Consider the following 21,936-nt stretch of genomic DNA (forward strand, 5'->3'; position numbering starts at 1 on the left):
GGGCCTACAGTATGTTTTGAGTGTGTGTGAGAGAGTGACTCAAGGAGGCGTCTGGTGAAGAATTTCTTAAGTGGGTCCGGTGGGAAAATGTCTGCAGATTAAATCACCTGCTTTATCATGTACAACTGCGTGTGTGTGTGTGTGTGTCGGAGCAACTACGTGCCTTTCTGTCAAGCGAGGAAAAAGCAGTGCGAAGTAAATCAGGGCGCATACGGGTAGTTTTTTATTTTAGTGCGTCTGCTTTTCCCAGGAACACCACGAGGTTTATCTTCAACACAGCATGTGCTTTTTATCCAACGTACAGTAGCATCCAGCCGTGCTCGAGTTATTGAGTGACTGGGTCGATAACCTTTGGCTGTGTGCGTGCGTGTGTGCGTGCGTGTGTGTGTGCTTGCGGTCTTTCCAGCAGATCCGACAAGCGGTATCTGGAGGGACAAATCTTCCTCCGACTTGACAGCTCCCTTCTGCCCGCCATACGCCCAGACTTGCCTGTGTGTGACACTTCAGACAGTGTGTGACAGTGTGTCCCATGGCCCTTCGCAGCCCTGGAATGAGTGTGTGTGTGTGTGTGTTTCCCCCTTTGCTCCACATGACACTGTTTTCATGCGTATGAACTGCATGTGTGGATAGGCCTATAGAGGCTGTGCAAGTGACACAAATTTGCGACTCTGCGAGGTGTTTCTTCCGTCGTCTCTGGCGTTGAAGCGCGGCGACTCGCAGCGAACCCCCCCCCCCCGTCGTCGTGCAAGTTGTTCGCCAGACAGCTCATAATCGAGACCGCAGCACAACAGAGCATTATTAATCCATTTCACAGCGGTCTCCTGCAGCGAGAAGCAAACATGCAATCTATGAAGCCTATTTAGCATGTTTTTACTAGCGGGGGTATATTAGGCCAAATATCAGAGTACATGGAGGCTAATTCCACCTCTGTGCCCAAATAATTGGTTTCATGATGGAGGTCAAGAGGTGAGGAGATCACGGTTTCTGGGTCACATGACAAAAAGGAACCCTATTGAGGATTAAACAGTGATTTGATAGCAGTGAAATAATGATCCTGTGTTGGCTGGGATTCCTGACCTTTGACATCGGCAGGGAGAATCAAAGGCTGGCATGGCGCGTCAAAACGGCTGGAATTGATACTCCATACATGAAAGCCACAACCTGACTAATCTAAGCAACCCTTTTCCGATCCGGCCGCGATGAAAGAAGCCGCTTTGAAGCTCCCTGTCAAAGATGGCTGTGACCTAAACTCGTCACGCTTCAGGAACATTTTTTGCCTTTGCTGTGAGATTCCGTTGCCCTGCTGAACACGACCCCGGTGACATCACAAATTTGACAAAACAAGGGGGGGGGGGGGGGGGGGCATGCTGAGCCTCTTGTTTAATTCTCTCCAGCTGGAGGAATGCTGAATCTTTCATGGAGACTTGCTCGAAACCAATGAATTTTAAAACCAGGTGGGGATAAGAATCCCTAACACACCCTGTGAACAATTATATATAGAGCTATAAAACTCCCTAAACCCAGCAGCATACATCTTCTATAGTTTTTAATAACACGCCCAAAGCTGTATGTATGAAGAGAAAATTAATAATTATTTATTCAAGGTGTCTAAGTAGATGGAATCCTACACAGCATCATCTGGGATGTGCCTGCGGTGATGGAGGGGCAGTGACGGACGGCTGGGAATAACTGCTCGCCTTTGGAATCTTCTGCTCTGAACTTAATTGGAGCTACCGGGTCTTAACCCCTTCTTGCCGAGACGTCGCGCGTTTTTGACACAGAGAGCTGGTGCAGGTCGCACGTGAGGCTGCTGCGTGTGCGTCCCTCTCGCTCCCTCGATTCATTTTCATCCGCTCGCAAAGAGCAGCGAGGCCGGCAGACGACGGCGCTGCTAAATTAGACTGGTGTCAATTTAAGGAATTATTTTAATCAAATTGAAAAAAAAGAACTCAATGGAGATGCACAACGAGAATGACTCCATTTAATTAGTGTCTTGTCTAGACTCCGTGAAGTTGATAAAATGAACTTAATGCATTTGTGCTTGTGCAATTTTCTGTGCCCAAATGGAATCCTCCTTGCAGCTGCATACATAAAAGCTCTGCAGCAAAGCAGCTGACACCAAAATAAAACGTAAGATGTCGGTAGTCAACACGAGCTGCTCACAGCATTGTTTGTAAAACCATCCAGACGGCCCCTGCAGGTCACTGTCCATCAAGCGCTCGCTACATTGAGAGAAACCTCGAAGCGGCTCTGAGTCGTTCTGCTAACCAGACAGCGGCGGTGAGTCAAGCAGAGTCTTCCCATGAACGACGAGGAGACTCACCGTGGCTGTGCAGGGACCAGAGCAGAGGGGCGTTGGGGTCGTGCGTCCACCCACACAGGCCGTGGTCGAAGTCACACACGCTGTCGGATGAAGAAGAAGTGGCTACTGCGGAGGAAGAGCCAAAGGGCAAAAAAAAGGCATGAGACATCATTTCAGATAAAGGAGCATTCACAGCTGCTTTACATAATGGCTTTCATCTCTTCTTGTTACTGGTTTTCTAATACGACTATTAAACCACGTGTCACACACTTCGTCGCCTGGACTCACCTGTAGTCGCCAGGGGGACGGTGGTGGTGTCAATGTCAGCGGGCAGAGTTGGCGTGGCGGTTTCGGCCGGCGTGGTGGTTTCTGCGGAAACAAACGTAACATTAGATTGCTGTAAAGTGGACACATTAATCACCCGATGTTTGTTTGAGGGATTATTTATGTGGAGTTTCTCCTTCCACGGGAGCATATGTGAGGGAGGGCCGGGAAAAACAGAAGTGAGAGGAAGTGATAAGCAACAAAGGCAGAAGGGACCAGGAAGTAATGAGGTACAGTGTCTTTATGCACCTTTAATAACTCCATTCTGCCTGTATTTAGATAGCAAAGTAAGTTAGAAGAAGCTAATAGTTGTTGAGTGTTAGATGAAGAAGACATTTTCACCCATAATTCAGCACATAAACAGTACGTCTCACTGTGCTGTATATTAAGGCTGAATCAAAGCGCATGTCACAGTTGAGAGTGTGAGGTCATCGTCCGAAACTAACTCCATCTCCCGGCTTCTGTCTCCATCCCACCCAGAGTGCCAGAGACAGAGGGAGGCAGGAACAGACAGCCCAAGAGCACCCAAGGGGGGGCACCCCCCCGTCATGTTGTGTCTGGGTGCTCAGGCGTCAGTGTCTGACTCAGATATGCAGACACACACACATGTCCACATGCTAATACACAGACACATTCACATCCATACAGAAGTGGGGTTAAGGCTGATGGATGGACGTGTCTAACAAACTCCCCTCGACCTTGGACAGCATGACCACACTCTGGGACTACTCACTGGCTGTCAGGGAGGATACGGAGCGCACACACACACACACACACACACTGCCGTTTCCCGCTCTGTTTTTCTTGTGTGCGTGTGTGAACTATCGTGTGTGTTACAGAGTGTCTCGCTCCCTCTATAACTCACGCGCGCTCAGAAGAAGGGAGAGCAAACACAAAGTTAAAATAAAAAATAAAAAGCCACACAGATTCATCACAACGCTTTCCTCTGCTGGTCGACTGTTAGTGGCAATACTAGAGCCTCCTACTGGTTCTAGTACATGACAACCATTGTCATTAAAGGCACCACGGGACACAAACGCCGCTTGATACACAATTGATCCGCTTAAAGGAACTTCCTGTGGAAATGAGCGCTTCGGCGCCCTAGCTGGAGAAATTGCAGACATGAAAGGGCCGGCCACAGCTGGCGACGGCTTCTGACATTAACCGAGCGTTAATGTCATGTCCTTTATTCCTGTCATTAACTACCTAATGAGACTCTTATCGCTGCCGGCCCACCGGGAACCAAAGGCAAACAAATGCGACCCTCTTCCTCAAATCTAGGGCTCCATCTCTTGTTCGCCCTCTCTTATAATTATATCTCTTCTCTTTTGTTTTTGCTTTTTCGCCTAACCTTTTCGTCCCCCACTCAAGCCTTGGGACCAGGCGTGAAAATAAGCAGAGTGCCTATACATTACCTGGGCGCCCACGTAGGCGTACCACGAAACACACATAAACCCAAAACACATGGTCGAGTCCATTAAGATTCTACCCAGCTCCTGCGCACTCTATGCTTTCAAAGGTCAGGCCTTGTCACAGTTTAAATGCGCTGACCTTTCCAGGGTGTGACAGGGGTGTCGGGGGCAATGGGAATGGGACCGACTTGTGCGTGTGCGTATGTTTGTGCGAGACGAAGTGAGAACGAACGTATGCGACCTGCCTACCCTGCCCCAAGCCCTGCGCCTTGATGTGTGCGACGGCACGGAGCTGCGTGAAGAGGCCCGTGTGTGCACAAGCAGGCCTGCTGTACATGCGCAGCAGAGGAGGCCTTGCAGTGCAGGAGAAGTCCCTCTGCAGCGGAGTGTTGCCTTACATAATGTGTCTACTGCTGCAGGTGATGATGCAAGTCATCATCATGCACGGGATGAGACAGCGACACTTAAAAACTGGACCCAGGGGAGCTGCTGGCATAGATAATGGAGGCGCACACTCTCACGTACAAACACACACTGCAGTGGCACGTGCACGCACACATGCTCGCAAAAACACACACACACACACACACACGCGCCTGCTTATTGTTTTCGACACGCAGACACACCCAAAACACACACACGTACACATGGGGTGGAAAGAGCTCTCTGCTAAAAGATATTGCTCCCTCCAAAAGAATCTGACTCAGCGATATGTCAGAGAAGAGAGGAAAAAAAATCTTCAATTATGTAGAAAGCTTTTCAGTAAATCTCTGCTTGGCAGTCTTAGACACACACACACACACACACACACACATACACAAAGAAATGGATGCACATGCACGCACACTCACACACATAAAACCCAAAAGAACATGATGGGAAAGATAAGTAACCATTGTTTTATATTCTGGTGGGTGGGGTTAAGTGCTCAGATCAACGTTCATACACACACACACACACGCACACACACAGACACACACACACACACACACACGCACACAACGGACGGGATATTATGACATTATATAAAGAACTTATACGACCAGCCAAAATAAGTATAGGACTAAACTGAGAAAAGTCTCATAATTTTATAGTGAGCTCCACCATATTTACTTATGTTTTGAAGGAACTAGGAAGCTACTGTGAAGCTGAGACACCTGAGATTTACATCACAGGTGTGTATGTGCATGTGTGAGCTACAACTCAGCGCTCCTAAGACTGAAATGATCCGTCCTGGAAAAAGGGGGAGATGATATTCTGCTTTTTTTTTTTTTTTTTTTTTACAGATCAGTCTCTAAAATGTCCTTCCTGAGCTCATAAATTTTGCATTTTTGGAGCACGTACACTGGAACAAAAATAGTCACTGTAGAGGCTGTGAATGTGTGTGTGTGTGAGAGAGATAGTTGTGCGTCAACATGGGGAAACGGAAGGAGTCAAGACCGACAGCAGATGAGTAACGGAGGAGGAAAGGAGAGGAGGCATGGTACCGAAAAAGAATAGAACAAAACCATTGACAGACCCACGCACTGGGCCTCAGGGTGGGAAAAGAAAGAACTGCAACCAAGTGTAGGAACGGGGAGAGAGACCAGCCTCACTGCTGCTATTTTACACTAAGCAAGATTTGTGATAAAAACAATAAATACTTCTCAATTCATACAAAGGAGAAGAAATTCAACAGCGGGCAGAACAGAAAGAAGCGAATAGTTTGAGTGTTAGAGGAAGTGAATGCTTTGCAGGATGTCAGCAGTAATTCACTATTCATGCTGAGCTATGGAGGCCTGTGAACAATGTGTGACCCTCAGCAGCAGTTTTCTTTGACGCGTTTCCCTCAAACCCCCCACACCATCTGATAAAAATCACCCCCCCCCCCCCCCTGTGCAAAAAGTGGTAATCCTTCACCATGGGGTTTTTTGTTTCTGTTGTTCTGTTTCCATATTTGGCGATTTCTGTTCCTGTTTTTGCCCCTCCCACAGTGTTTAGCAGAAGTAAACACTTTCATGAGCACATGAATTTAAGCACAATTGTGCTCCATCATCAGCTTATTTTTGACTTTGTGTCCCCATAAATGGTGATAATGATGATGTGCTCTTCTTTAAGTTACTGTGGAACTTTTAACTGGTTATGAAACAGTCTCAATTTAACACTGAAGTCTCTACACGACCTACGTAAGAAAGCGAGACCATCAATAAGAAGACGTTTATAATTCATCTCTCTTCGACTAGAGAGCAGTGCACTTCATCAGCACTTGTACAAGCACACAAACACACACGCGCTGACACACACACACACACAAATCACCTCAACGACAGCTAAATGGCATGTATAGTGGTGTGATTACAGTACAGCGGTGTGTGTGTGTATGTAAGTGCCGAACATGTTGTGCTGTATAGACAGATAGTCATCCTGTTAAGGCACAGAGGGAGTTGTAAGGGGTCCAGATGTCTGCGAGATCGGTTGAATGTGTCTGTGTTTCTCCAGCGCTACCTCACATCTGGATAACAGACCACGCTGGAAAGTGAACAAACCAAATGATCCCTCTCCCTCTCTCCCTCTCTCTCTCTGGGGACGCATTCCTTCAAACCGAACCCTGTCCACTCCCTGCCGACGCCAGCACTTGTTGTAACTATCTCATATTTTCCAGGTGAAACAATCTCTCAAAATCGTAACCTTTGAGGGTCAAGCTTTCATCGCGCTATCACTTTCTCCCTTCACTTCTGGCAGACTCTAATGACTCTCATGCATATCTAATGCAAAACCCCACTTTCCCACCTTCCTCAAGGTCCGTTGAGTTCTGTTTGGATCACTTTATTAGAGCTCGGGGCAAATAATTCAGCCTGGAATAGTGTAGAAATTATCATATATAAAATGATCCGCTGTCACATAAGCAACAGCAGAATGTCCTACCTGGAAGGTCACAGCCAAGTATCTCCACTCTCATCCCGATCCCTGCTGGAGACCACCTCTCTGGATAAAGCCTGATGTACTGGGACACTATCTCCTCAAAATGGCGCAGCTCCGGGGTGTCGTAGTGCGTGTTCCCCTCAAAAATCTGTCCAAGAAATACACAAAAACAAAAGTCATCTTGATGGTTTGTCTGTATGTGGGGGAGGGTTTTTTGCAGACACAAACACGTCACTATCTTCCTTCCTTAACCCACCTTTGGCAGGCTGGTCTTGCTGTCCATGATGAAATTCCACTCTTTCCCATTCAGGCTGTGTGCCACTTTGTACTTCCTGACAAACGCCCGGTTATCCGTGGTCGCCCCACTTCCTGCGTCCCCTCCCCTTGCGCCCTGCGTGATCACACCGCGCACCGTCTTCGGCACGCCGAGGTCCACCTGCAGAGATGAGATTTAGATAAACGCATGGCGACATGGTGCTTTACACAAAACAACACATGCTTATGTTTTATTGCAGCCGTGTGCTTCTTGTTTTAGCTTGCTCGCCTCTGGCGGCTGGAATGACTCTACGTGGAAGCCAGAATTTAAAAGTACTTATTATTGAAACAACATGACATTTTAACCGTGAAAGTAACAATTACCCTGAAGAAACGACACCACAACCAGACTTTATGTGACCCAATGGCACCGGAAACACGCGGCCAAAATGTTGAAGAAGTGCATTTAAAACCCCTTCGTACCTGAAGCCACTCCTCTCCAGCCAGGGGCTGTGCTGGGGCCGGGAACCAGCCGGAGCGACTGGCCACCATGCGGGCGGTCCCAGGGTTCCACACCATGTCCCGGCTGGAGGAGGCGGAGATCTGGGCGTCGGGGAGCAGGCCGGACAGCAGGCCCTGCAGGTCTGAGCACGGAGCATCTGGAGTGGAAAGCGGAGAGGGCAGAGATAACTTTAACCTTCACCTCGGGGGGGGGCCGCAAGGTTGATGGAGAAGTTTCAGCGATGACCTAACATACACTCTGTTACACATATTCCCGCCTGGGAGCTGTTAAGCTTCACCACAGAATTGCACTCCTGGCCACTGAGCATTAGGAGTGTAGACTGGAGCGAACAGGAGAGGCTGAGGTGAGGGACTGGAGGAAAAGAGATGTGTAGCGCAGCACTATTGCTTCATGTTCAATATGCGCAATTAGACGGCCATTAGTGAGATAAAAGCATACTTTAACCCCCCTGCTTTGCATTCATGCCCTTCACAATCTCACACAAACATCCTAAATATGTTATTGTCTCTCCTCTACAATAGCTTTTCTATTCACTGCGCTGCGCACATTTTATGAACACTCAGTGACTGAGGGAAGCTTCCGCATACATGCAAAAGCTCTTGGAAATGAAGCTCATTCAGATATGGATGAGCGGGTAGCATTGACAGTAACTTGCAGAGGGAGTTGGTGAGAGGGAGAAATGGGGATTAAGGGGATAAGAGAGGTATAATACGAGGAGTCGGGTGGCAGAGAAGTAGAGGGAGGAAAGAGTGCGGGGGAGAAAAAGAGTCAGAGCCGAGGATGACGGCTTGGGGAAGCTGGGAGGAGAGCAAGATGAGACTCCTACGGAGACAAACAGTGGGAGAGGGAAGGATGGAGGAGGAGCAAGAGACTGCGGGTGGCGGGTGAGCGTGGAGAGGTAGCGAGAGCTTGAGGAAGAGAGAAAGGGCAGGAAGAAGGGAGATGGGGAGATGTTAGTTGTGCTGACGGTTTAAGAGAACACAGATCAAAGTTTCATGCTGTTATGTCACTGCAAAAGCAGGAGATGTAAATAATGAATAAAAGGCACAGGAAGTGTTTATGTGTGTGTACGTGCGTGCCGGTGGGTGGTGTCTGTGTACATTTCAAAGGGTGTGCATGCTTTTGAGGTCATCTGCTATATTTAGAAGCCCGCCTGTGTGTGTGTGTGTGTGTGTGTGTGTGTACCTGTACCGTAAGAGCTAATAGTTATTTCAATAGCAGCTGTTGAGGCTGAGGCGAATCACAGTTTCTGATGTCAGAGTGAACAGGGAGCCATGAATGATTGATCGGAACTCATTTCTCAATATAGAGGAGCTCACAGAGCAAAGAGGACACTGCAACGAAAGTATCTGAAGCCACGAGAGGGAAAAGAGGCGTCGCTGTGGGAGACGGAGACAGAAAGCGAGCGCGGTGAAGAAGAAATGACACGGGTGGTGCCTTTGGAAGGAAGAATAGAGTTTCCTTTAATTAGCCGGAGGCTTTCTATGTTTAAAAGATAGCAGTGGGAGTGTGGGAAAGAGTGGAAATGCACATGTACGTGTGAGTGTGTGTGTGTGTGTGTTCCTGTTTTTTCCAGTTTAGGAGGTTATTTTTTGCAGATGTTCAATGATCTGAAATGCCTTTGAACAAGAACCAAATGTGCAGCAGAGAACTGTTGTTTCTGTTCAGTCGAGCTGTAGGAGCGCAAAGCCGGGGGATTCTGGCAAAGTCAACTTTCTTCAGGCAAAATAAAGGTTGGGGAAGTTGCGCACACGCCCACACACACACACACACACACACACACACACCTGTAATCTGGCATCCGTAGAGCTCGAATCGCAGGGCGATGCCGTTCCTCCAGGTCTGTGGTCGTATACGGACAAACCGGGCCAGAACTGGCTGTGGGACGCGGTTCAGAACCACCTCGGCTGGGTCTGTGTTAGCGTGGAAAATCTGGGAACACAGAGACAAACAGAAGGCAAACAAAGGTTACTGCCAGAAGGAGATGTACTGCTCATACCGGTATGAGTCTTATCTCTCCCTTTCTCACACACACACACACTCTTGCCCTACACCCACCCACAGTGCGCGGTTTCGCTTGGCTACACACACACACACACACACACACACACAGTGGCAGGCCGGACAAAGCAGAGACAACCCAAACACGGATCCAATGTCACCAGCCCAGCTGTCGATGTGTTTTGGGGTCAAAGGTTCGGCGCTGGAAGGCTGGGAAAGCCCGGCGATGGATGGAGGGCTTCTCTCACACACACACACACACACACACACTGCTCACTCATACACCAACCTCCACACACCTCCGTGCTGGTTGCCGAATAGGAGGCTGCGGGAGACATGACCTGACACGACCAAACATGATTGGCCGTCAGACGCAGGAAGTCTCACCAGGTGGGCAGGATGTGAGTGAAATTAACTTCCCAAAGCATCAACATTCACTTATTCTCCGCGAACTCGCTTCCTTCCATTTGCTCTTAAGCGGCGGGGCGGGGCAGCAGGGGTCGGAGGGCAAATGTAACCAGGGTGGTCAGGTTACTTCCTGCTTTGGGCAGAAAAAGCTTGGATGGGGACATTCAATGACGGACACGAGTCTTCCTATCTTTCCTTTTTGTGTCACACACGTTTTCGCAAAACTACATCTCTCTGTTTGTGAATAACTTCCTCTTCCTACCAGCTCCTCCCTCTGCATCTCAACACCTCCATCCATTTTCCTCTTAAATTGCCTGATATCTCTGCACACATCCTCTCTGACCCATATTGCCTTTCTTCCTCTTGTTGGTGGCTACAAACTGAAACCACACACACAAAGGCACAGGAAACACAGGAACCCACACAAACACACACACACACACACACACACATCCTACACACCCAGCAGGGGAAGTGTCTTTTCACTGACTGACTGTTAAGTGTCATTCACTCTATCTGTCTGTGGTCGACCGGGTCGGCTGATAGGAGACCAACAGTTATTCGCAAAATCCACACTGGCTAACGTCAGAGCCACTACGCACAATAAAGAGACGGAAAGACAACTGCTACAAGCAGCTGAATTAAAGATTAAAGGCATCACTTCTTAAAAAAGATCCCTACACCCTACAAAAGATCCTTTACTCTAATCCAAGCACAGGATGATCAAACCAAAGCACGTTCCCGTAGCCTAAAAAATTCCCTCTTATTTTGATGATGTTGATAAACAGTGTGATTTTCCGTTCGAGTTAAAAAATATTATATTGGTGTAAAGTGACCCATTTATGAAATTCCCTGTCTGGCGCATGCCACCCCCCCCCCCCAAAAAAAAAAAAAGATATTATATTCCAGAAATTCCATAACCAGTGGGAATATGAGTGATGGGGCTTCAAAATCCTACTCGAGGGGTTTTATTTGATTTTGGGCATGGCCTGATTTAATCAAGAGGAGCTGACACTGGTAATACAAAGCAGCGTGAGTGTTTGAACAGATAAGCGGGTCTATCTCGGCTGTATCTGCTGCTGGATTTGAGGATAGGCAGCCGTTGTGTTTACCTAAGAGGCCAAACAGTGGATGCGGGCTCTTATGGGGGTTATGTAAACACCCACGCATGCACACACAAAGGCGAGCGTATGATGGAGGGTTTGCCTCGCATACAACCGACCCATCTCTACTGCTCCCAGATATTTTCGGTCTGTGGAACAAAGAGCGGCACGGAGGACAGACGGAGAGGACGGGAAAAACAAGACAATGACTGCAGGGAGGAAGAGTCCTCAGAAGAATAGTTGAAAACAGATGAAGAGAGGGGTGAGGCGGGTGAGAGAGAGAGAGAGAGAGGTGGAAACAAAGATGAGGTTGAATAGAGGGCAGCAGATATAACTGAATACGAGCGGAGGAATGTGGAAGAGGAGGCAGGGAGTGGTGGCGAGTAAGGAGGAAAGAACAATGAACAGATTCATCACCGAAACAGGAAATACTCCATCCAAGTATTTATGAATGAATAATACAGACTATCAGGTAAATAAACGATGTAAACGTGGCATGATCAGGGCCAGTTTCAAAAGTATAAAGTTCGGAAAAAGTCTGTAAAATAATCGGTCCACTCCTTCCCAGAAATGTTCAATGTTCCAGTCGTAAAGATGCCCGTCATCACTAAAAGGCCATTAGCTGGTGCATTACAATATTGCTGCTTCGCTTTATTTTCATCTTTGGATGAAAGCAGAGAATCTGGCCAACATTACTGACACAAAAAGAACAGTTCGTTCAATGGGAATCGACTCGCGGGAGGCTCTTTCCATTTTTCTTTTGCATGCGAGAGGCCAATGAGATGTTGTCAGTCGGCTCTCGGCTTCTTCTGTCTCCTCCACTTCCTCCCGTCTATTATCAGGGCACCTGAGAGGTCGCTCATTTGACCCCTGACTCATTCCTTCCAAGGTTAAAGGTCAATGGCCTGAGGGAGCAGATGGCTGCTCATTGACCAACTTGACTAACGTGGTTACTTTTTGCCTAGCTCGCAGTGGGACGTGACTTGAAATGAATGCTGGTATTGCAGGTGGGCAAAGCTCCCAGCCTGTTGTCAGGGCCCCCTCTATAATCTGCCCGACGACTGGCATGTTGTTTTGTACATGTGCGTCTGTGTGAGCCGTCACGTGACAGGCTGGCGAGCTGGGCTGAATAATTAACGTTGTCATGTTGTGTCTCCTGGTGTGGAGAGAGTCATGAAAATATAACGAAGCCCCGCATGCACACACACAGCAGCATGCCAGACTCATTTGTGTGGACATTGGCGGGACACAGGCACCATGGGTGTTTAACTATTGATAACCTCTCCGGAGAAGGAGGTCACCGTGAAAGGTGCGTCGCAAACACCCTCGACATATCTACAGCTCTGGACCAGTCGAAAACAGACTGAATTTCACAGTTGGTGGGAAGAAAATGTGTTAAACGAGGTGTGGATAGATGTATACATCAGAGCTCGATTCATTTTCCATCTCTCTCTTTTCTCTCTCTCAACACTGTGTTTTTGGCACATGTCTCCATCCTCTGCCAGTGTTTTCCTTCAAGCTGATGGCACCGCGGGGAGACGCGGCGAGCTCTGCACAAGACATTATTCGTTTCCCGGCCGCTTCTTCATCCCCGCGTTGTTCCCTCGATTCCCAGACTCCTTCTCTGTCCATTACACTCTTCATCCCTGTCTTCTTGCTCTAGTTATTCCCTCTGTCTTTCTCTTTCTACCCCCCCCCCCCCCAGACATTTTCTCCCTCCCTCACTCTCGGTATGAAGATGTTGACAGTAGGAACTGGTTCCAGCTGGCCGCTCTCCACTACTGGCCCTAAGACTTGCTAACGGTGTGTATGTATGTGTGTGTGTCTGTGTGTGTGTGGTTGACGCAGTGATCCTTAGAAATTGTCTTGCACCACTTTATGTCCAAGTCTGTCAAAGTTTGTTTAATGTATTACCTTGAAGAATGAGTTTAAAACATATCTGTATGAGGGTGTGTGACACAGTATGATAGAGGAGCAGGCTGAAATGCTGTGTAGGCGTTTTTTTTTTCTCCCAGGTGTGTGTGTTGGACAGATTTAGCACAGCCTCACAATGCTTTTTAGTAACACAATGCTTGGTTAGCGCTGGGGCTGATGGGATTTTCCTCACAGACGGATGACAGTGTGTGCCTTTAATGTAAATTTGTTTGTGTGTGTGTGTGTGTGTGTCTGTGTCAATCGCTAAAAAAATATGTGTATGTGTGTGCGTGTGTGAGAGAGATATGCAATTCCTTAGTGTGCACACGTCTCATCAAGTAATGAGGTGCGCATGTGAGTAGTGTGATTTAGAATTAACAAATCACATGGGTGTCAAACTGAAAACGTGTTGGCGTGCAAAAAACTAGTGAAAAAAAATATATCACACACGTGCACACACACACGGACGTGCACAACGGCTGTGTGCTGGTGTGACTGAGGTGATTGCAATCTGCAGCGCTGGTGTTTTTCTCTTCCGACAGCACTTTAATTTCTTTACAAAAAAAACAAAAAGGCTCATTTCCCACAATGCCTTTCCTTTTTCAGCCTCTCAGCCTCTGCCTCTCTTTCTGTCAAATAATCTTTATTGGCATTAAATCCTTCGCTCTTTGTTAACGCGGCAAATAAGATCATGAATCTTGACAATAAATGGCCCCCAATAACAAACACAGCGAGGCAAGAACTGCCAGGGCCGATCCTCTTTTATTCACGGGTGATTCATATCTGATGCACAGACACACTCACGGCTCAACCTTCCACAAACAGCACCGACGCACGCACTCTTCCAAAGCCACATTAGCTTTCGAGCTCACTGTTAAATGACAATTAGAAGAGCCAAATCCCAGTCATTACAGACCCCCTGACGAGATTTGAGTTTCACCCACTTAAGGGCTCTTTGGGGGGCTTAGGACGGGCTAACTGGGAGTTTGTACGACAGGACCGGTGGATTAGCAGTCACGGAAGATTCAACCGCAAACCTGCGGGGACCGGAGGAGAACCTGGCCGTACAGTGAACTGTTTAATTATAAAGTCGGGCTCAATCGTGACTGAAAATTGTCCGCTATGAATCAAAAGTGTCGACCCTGAATCCAAATCCATCCGTCACCGTCTGCAAAAATACAAGGAGAAAGTTGTAATCTGAGATCTCTGTGTGACACATCAGAGAATGAACAATAAATCCTTTTCGCATAATGCGGTAGCCCCCATCACGCATGGAGTAAAAGCTGTCATCTGTTCTTTATGATCATCACAAACAGATGCTGTGTTTAATCACATCTACATTTCATATGGAATATATATATCCAGTAAAGAATATTCACAAAACTCTTTGGTTAGCCGAGTCAAACGTGTCTGCTATCTTTTATTGATCTTTCATTCTGCTGCTGGACGTTGTGCATTCTGAAAGCTCAAAGCAAAACCAATTTTCAAATTTTCAAAGCGATCGTACAAGCAGCAGCGCTCCCAAATTGCATGTTGATGCATCAGTCTGAAAGCGTCTGAGCAGTTTTTATTTTTTTGCTCAGACAGATTAGTGGACTCAGATTACACGCATACATATGCGCACACACGCACAGATCTCCAGACAGAGAGAGAGATCAGCCAGAGGTTATTTAAAGGGAGGGTCTGTTGATTTTGTGTGTGTGTGTGGAAGGAGTGTGGGGGGGGGGGGGGTTCTAATATCTCCCACAGATGTTGACTTTTAAAGTCAAATCCACGTTCCGCCCAATAATCTCCACATCAAATACCCCCCGCCGGACCCACCCAAACCAATCACTGGCACACACAGAAGGGGGCCCCCGGTCTGTGTGGGTAAGGGAGTGTGGATTAACCCTCCACACACACACACACACACACACACGCCCACTGCTGCCACTCTCTATTTGGCTGCTTGCAATCCACAGTGACCTTAGCCCAGATATGAGGGGCGGAGTTCAAATGCCCTGGAGACGGGCTTACTGTAGGACACGACAACAACAACCTACACTGTATATATGTTCATATACAAGCCCCCCCCCCCCCCCCCCCCACACACCTTACACACAAAGCACTAAACGTCAAATAATGTTGCTATGAAACACCCAAACTTGCTCAGTGCACACCTGGTGTGAGTCCACAACCCCCCGGCGTGTGTTTATTTGCACGTTGATGTGAGAGAGAGATGATACATAGCAAGCCTAGATAAGGGCACATAGAGGACTCCATTGTTCTTGTTTGTCAGCTTCCCCTCCTCTCTTTATCTCTATCTCTTCCTCCCTCCCATTCCCTCTTTCTCTGCCTCATGACTGGGGTCATGACTCAGGTTCATAAACAGTCCTAGAAGGGGAATGACTGCTGCAGGAATGTTCCATCTATTGATACGGCTCTGGGACGAACACTACAGCCTCTGTTGTTGGAGAAAATATTATGATGGTAGAGTAAAGGTTAGAGAAACAGGCTCTTGAAACTACAAGTCCATGTCCTGGATAAGGAGGTCTGCTTTTATCTCTAGTGCTGGTTCCTACCTTGTGGTTCTTGCCGTGCCGGTAGACCATCCAGTCCTCCCCGTTGGTGCTGACCTCCAGTTTAAAGGTAGTGACGTAGTAGGACTTCTGCGTCTCCTTTGAAACGGCCCCCTGTGTTGCGATTCCCGTCAAAACCTTCAGGAAGTGGAGGTCAACCTAGAAAAGGGAAAGCAGAAGAGGAATAATTAAAAACTCGAACAGGAGAATAGAACCCAGTATTAGGGCGACTGTATAGATTGCTGAAGGGATTCGTGGGGCTCAGGGCTGATGTAGATAACAGAGACAGACCAGCTGCTGTGTCTATCTGTCACACAGACAGCAGGGGATGGACACCGACTGTGGCCTACTGCTGAGGGAGCTTAGGTGGTGTGTGTGTGTGTGTGTGTGTGTGCAAATCTTCGCATTGTCGTGTGCAAGGGGAGGAAGGCTGCAGGCAAAGATCAATGGCGTAGTGTTCGGATGTATTCCTGGAGAGCACCTTCATCAATCACGGTGCATTCTCCTGTGTGTGTGTGTGTGTCTACGTATGCATGCATGCACGTTGGGGGCCAGTGTGTGTTCGAGACAGGAAAGATTGAGAGCGCAGAAGCACTTCCTTATCATCAGTTCGCAGTTCCTCTAGTTCCTCTCAGCGGTCCTGCTGTATGTCTTCACCGCATACGAGAGGTGCATCCTCTCCTCTACTCTAGCGTCACTGAGACATCTTTGTTCGCAGGAAGTGAATGCAATGCTGATTCCGATTTCTCTTCGTGTGGTCTTTATGGTCACACCACAGCTGGAACTTGTTATATTTTCCACTTGTTAAAACCTGACCTGTATGTACTCCTTGTTGCTGTCCTCTGAAGGCGTCCAGGCGTTGTCGTCGTTGTTGAGACGGGCCTGCCGCGGCAACCAGCGGTTGTCGTAGAAGGTTGTCGAGGCGGTGATCTGATCGTCGCTGATCTTCCCCGACTCCATGCCGAGCGCCATGCTGCAGTGGAACGCTGGTGGGACAAAGAGAGGGGAGCGGGGGGACGGGGGGGGGGGGGACGGAGAAAGCAAAGCGTTAACTGTATATTTGTTGACGCGGCTTTACAGTGGAGATGAAAAAGCAGCTTTAAAAATAAAAAGAGGAAGGAAAGCTGAATCGAATGGATGACAGGTGCAAGAACATTTTTAAAGAGACTGACAGGGAAGATCTAAGTAACATATTATAGAGCTTGAAGACAGAGAGGAAAATGTAAATCCAGACAGAGAAAGGGCAAAGGGAGACGGAAAGCAGCCCAACAGGTGAGCAGAGGTAAATTGAGGTGAAGTTAATTTATATTCTGAAAGAAAATAGTAGGAGTCTGCTTCTGAGAAACGGCGCTCTCTTAGGAGGGAGCGAAATAGACTGAGAGGGGGTTGAGAGAGCGCGCCGAGATTTAAATAGCATTAAAGTTGGCAAAGCTGAAAAGATCGAGAGGGTAAGAGGAGTGAAAGATGAAGAAGGAAAGATGAGTGTCAGCAGAGATGACGGAGAAGAAACTGTTGAAAGGGAGAAAATAGAGGCGTTGATGAAAACAGGTAAACAAACCGACACAGAGAGCATCCGCATGTGTGCGAACACACACTCGCTTTTAAGTTATCTCGCACTCACAGTCGCTGACTTCTTTGTGCGTCATGTTGTAGCGGGCGGAGAAGCCGTCTTTGGCCACGGCCATGTCGGTGTGGAAGGAGAGGGACAGCAGGCCGGAGGACGACTGGATCTCCGGAGGGATCTTTGTCCCGCAGTACCGGCCGATCAGAGGAGACACTGCAGACACACACACATGAATCAAACCGAGGTAAACATGTTTTATGTTGTAGGTTGTCTTGATCTAAAAAGTTAGATTTTTAAGTCGTTTTCAGGGTGATATTCCATTAAAAGTTATTGCGCTTTTATTTTGAAAAACTGAGTAGTAAAATAGTAAATAGTAAAAGCGATCCAGCCCTGCAAAGACAGGTTTCCAGTGGCCACGCTGCTTCAGTAAGCGTTGTCTAATGAGTCACAGCACGCTTCCCCCACATTTCTCCCTCCCATCATTCCTCTCTCTCCCTTCTCTCTCCTGTCCATCCCTCCATCTGCCATGTGTGTCTCAGCCAGGGCCCAGCAGGGGGATTGGAATCCCTGCCTTAATGCAAGCTGCACTGGGATCAGCTGCAGACACACACATGGTCACAAAAAACACACACATACACACACACACACACATACTAGCGAGGATTACAATAGTCTCAAGAGTAGCTCCCTCACCAGACACTAAATTCTTCCCCCTTCCGTCTTGTCTCCTGTCCCTCTTTCATGCCAGAGGACTCGGCTCACTGGAACTGGGTTACACTTTAATTTCCTCCTAATTCTCAACTTTGAATGCCACAAATTGTTTTCAGCTATCAAAGCTCCCAAATTCAAGGGTATAATTGGAATTTTAAATCCACTTGGATCCCTTTTTACCAACTGGAAATAGAATAATTAGAACAAATCCTCAGTACTCGGCTCCGTAATTTAAAAAAAAGGGGGAAAAGAAAGTCAGCAAGAGAGAGGTGGGAAGTGAACCACTCACCACTACTAATGAGATTTTTATCAGCGCTACAGAAACTAACATTACCCTGTGGCGGTCACTATCAAAGCCCTTCAAATGTTTTTTCCTCGCCACTTCCTGATCTCGGCCGATAGGCCACTTTCGCAACGCTCGGCACCTCCTATTGGACACAAGCAGATATTCATCGTGGCCATCACTCTCACTCACCCGGGGGAGGAAGGAAGCGCTAGATGATAAGGAGGGAGGACAGGGAGGATGGCAAGGGGGTGATGAAGGGTGTTATTATGGAGAGGGAAGAGGGGCATGGGAAAGGGCTGCTCCTTAGGGGTGTCGAGGCACTTTCAGCTCCCCGTGTGAAATAATGTTTCCTCTATGTAATGTGGAGGAATGTGAAGCCAGGCTGCTTACATCAAAGGGAGCGACGGCTGCTCAGGAAATTGAAGACTGGTTTGCAAATATCTGTGTGGGAATGTAAGGGGGATAGTCTGTGTGGGTCCTGAATGTGAGTTTAATGTGTGTGTGTGTGTGTGTGTGTGTGTGTGTTATCCCCATGAACATGAGTCAGTGTGCATGTGTGCGCGCCCTCACCTTGCGGCAGGCCGTCCCACACGTCCAGCCAGTCGTACTTGCAGTCGCCCTCTCCCACCAGCAGGGGGTCGTTCTCGAGGTCGAAGGTCAGGAAGGTGAGGGTGATGTCCATGAGGGGCGGGGCGATGATCATGTAGGAGCACTCCAGATTATGGGGGTATTTATCCGGGAAGCCCGGGGACTCGATCACGCCGGAGGAGCTGGTGAAGTTGCGGAAGCAGAATTCCGACCCTGAGCGGATAAAAGGATGAGAGGGTATTTAGAACGGAATAAGCAATCGGTCATATTAGGAGGGGATGCAGGAGTGAGCAATCGATCACACTCGGATAGCCAATCTGACTTGCAGAGGGTGTTTCGGAGAGTCGTTCATCACTGACAGCGTGGAATATACAGTAGTGGTGGTGGCTGGGACGCACAAACACACACCGTTTACCGATGGAGGAGAAAATACAAAGTGAGTAAATGCTCAAGTGGGTGTATCCAACGCTATGAGCAGCTCTTTCTGTCTGTGCTATATGCCACCAATAGTAATATTATGTTTGACGGCTTTATTGCACCCTCAAAAGACCCCTTCCTCATACGTTACACAATAAGACTCAATGATACAATCGTACGCGAGGCTAAAAAGGAGCGCAGAAGGACCCCGGCACTATTCTATATAGTCCAAACAAATATTCTCCAACACTCTCTCTTCACCTCACAACCATTTTTTTTTGCACAGTCTCTCTATCACACACACCACAAACGCTGTGTAATGGCTCTAAGTGGGCCCTTTGCGGCGGCTCCTCATTATCCATGGAGATTTATGCGCCCTGGGCGGCTCACCTTGAGCTGCGGCAGCTGTGTGGCTCAGATCATCTACCCATCAGCCACTGCTCCGCGGCCCACTGGGGAGCCTGAGTCACGGCCGAGTGTTTATGGACCGGCACATCAATGAGGGTGGGAGAGAGCCGACGGTCCGGCACACACAGTCTCATTCACAAACCCCGGCTATTTTCTGCCCATCTGCTCTCACCTCGAATGTTTCCATCTTTATACCTCGGCTATAAACACCTATCTGTTTACTTGTATCTCTTTCTGTGTCTCCATCTATTTTCATACTTGGCATGAGGGCAAATATCGTGTGATAATGTTGCTATAGAGACTGCCGGATTCTCATTAGGTCTTCGTTTAGCTGCATGTCAGAAATGCCTGACATGCTTGTGTCCTTTCCAAACCAACTGATGCCACTGAAATCGCTGCTCTTCTTGTGGCTAATTATAAGCACACTTGCATAGTTTTCCAAACTTCTCTCCAGTTAAAATTACAACTGATAGAGGGCAAAAACTCATTACTTTGCCAAGACGCTCACAACTGGCAAGCGTATAACTAGCACGAGGAAAAGAGTCTGCTCTTAGAAAAGCAGAGAGGGAGGCCAGGTTGAAGAGACTCAGGGGAGAAGCTTCTGGTGGATTTCAAAACTGGGAAAGTGGGGTTGCATCCGGCAGCGCTGCATTGTCTCAGAGAAGTGCCAGGCTGCGTTTGATAAGCAGATAAATATTCATAAAAGCAGCGTTTAAAGGAGTGCAGACATGTCAACAGCGCATTCCTTCCTCTGCTTTCCTCCAAGGCACCAGTCCTTATTATCAGGCAGCCTTATAAAAGCTGAGGGGTCGACTGGCCCTCCCTGTCTGCACTTGGTTAATGGTGGAGAGCTGACCCCAATCAGGCCGAAGAGAGACGGGGAAAAAACACAGGAGACTGCCTCTACAATATCTCTCTCGCTTTGTTTTTTTCTGTTCTCTAACAGTTCCTTTTTGACTCTTTTTTCCTAAATTCTACATTAATGCCAATTGTCTCACATGTCTTCCTCGACTCATGCGTGCATCGATTGTATCTACGACGCCCGTGTATACCTGTCTGCCGATCGATCTGTTTTGCGCCCGTGAGCGTATGTCAGGCTGAAGATGTTCGAGATCTGCCCACACATGTTAAAAGCGGCACTCAACCTCTTGTGTGTCGACTCCCACACACTCTGCAACATCAAAAACACAACCGTGGATCATCTGCCTTCATGCTCGTAGCCTGGATGCCTACACACACACACACACATAGAACTAGGCATGTTGACATCTCTCCTCTCTGTGTTTTTGTATGTGTATCTAAAGCTGTGTATGAGTGAAACATGCACGTCATGAATACATGACATCCTTTTGTTAAGCTCCTCGCATGGCTTTCATCTTTTGCTGCTGGTATGTTTGTCCCTCTGTATGAGCGTCTGTGTGTCTGGCAGTGTGTGTGGTGGCTTCACAGCAAGCGTCAGACCCAGTAACACACTGGCCTTGTTTCTTACTGGGTCACGGTGCAGCGGTCTGGAGTCCCGCTGCCAAAAAAACTTCAATCTGAGCACAGCTTGACCCCATCGCCTGCAAACACACCGCTCTTATGAGTTTTAGACACACACACACACAAAGTAGTCGCTTCACACACTCGGTGCCGCCACGCGCCATCACTTGTGTGCGTGAGTGCGTTCACATATTTGGGGTTTTGCGTATGCATGGGTACCTTCTCCTTTCGTTCATTAGTTCACAGTACGTGAACACGACAAAAACAAGTGCCCGTCACTGCCTCCCTCCGTCAACCCTAGGCCCGTGTCTTACACACACACACACACACACACACACTCGCACATGCCTGCCGTATGCAGGGCCCCGGTTGGTGCTTGCATCGCACCATGAGCTGCCATTTGGCGAGAGCTGTCTGCTGGCAAAGAGGGGGAGGTCATGGTGTGAGCGTGTATGTGTGAGTGACGCAAGGGGGCGAGAGGGCGAGTTGCTGGGTAGAAAATCACTCGACTCTTGCACATGAGTGCTTGATGTAGTAGCAGCTCCACATGTTGTGTCAGGGCAACCCCCTTCCTTCCTTCCTCCTCCTCCTCCTCCTCCTCCTCCTCTCATCCGTTCCCTGTCTTCTCAGCAGCGACACGCCGAGTCTCTGTTCATTCACTCTTTTAACTCGCATGTCTCGCCCCGGCGTCGTCTCGCTCGACCCGTTCTTCGGCACGCAGCTCTTGCTGAGGGCTCACCTCTGCGAGAGCACGGCGTCTGCCTCACATCAAAAACCTC

General features: G+C 48.2%; 1 protein-coding gene across 3 annotated transcripts in view; it reads right to left on the reverse strand.

Moving 5' to 3' along the window:
- nrp2a (neuropilin 2a) overlaps nucleotides 1–21,936 on the reverse strand; it is a 53,335-nt gene that overhangs the window by 10,650 nt on the left and 20,749 nt on the right. For 2 of the 3 annotated variants that reach the window (XM_076095052.1, XM_076095054.1), the window contains exons 4-13: nucleotides 18,833–19,063; nucleotides 17,323–17,478; nucleotides 16,518–16,687; nucleotides 15,705–15,860; nucleotides 9,505–9,649; nucleotides 7,678–7,853; nucleotides 7,196–7,375; nucleotides 6,943–7,087; nucleotides 2,591–2,671; nucleotides 2,324–2,428 (exon numbers count right to left, since the gene is read on the reverse strand). In XM_076095052.1, the coding sequence (XP_075951167.1) occupies nucleotides 2,324–2,428; nucleotides 2,591–2,671; nucleotides 6,943–7,087; nucleotides 7,196–7,375; nucleotides 7,678–7,853; nucleotides 9,505–9,649; nucleotides 15,705–15,860; nucleotides 16,518–16,687; nucleotides 17,323–17,478; nucleotides 18,833–19,063 (1,545 nt within the window). The remainder of the gene's footprint in view (nucleotides 1–2,323; nucleotides 2,429–2,590; nucleotides 2,672–6,942; nucleotides 7,088–7,195; nucleotides 7,376–7,677; nucleotides 7,854–9,504; nucleotides 9,650–15,704; nucleotides 15,861–16,517; nucleotides 16,688–17,322; nucleotides 17,479–18,832; nucleotides 19,064–21,936) is intronic. The other variant, XM_076095053.1, reaches the window with a different exon arrangement.

The sequence above is a fragment of the Anarhichas minor genome, unplaced genomic scaffold (genome assembly GCF_050575085.1).
Source record: "Anarhichas minor isolate MPS153535 unplaced genomic scaffold, ASM5057508v1 ptg000018l, whole genome shotgun sequence".
Classification (NCBI taxonomy): domain Eukaryota; kingdom Metazoa; phylum Chordata; class Actinopteri; order Perciformes; family Anarhichadidae; genus Anarhichas; species Anarhichas minor.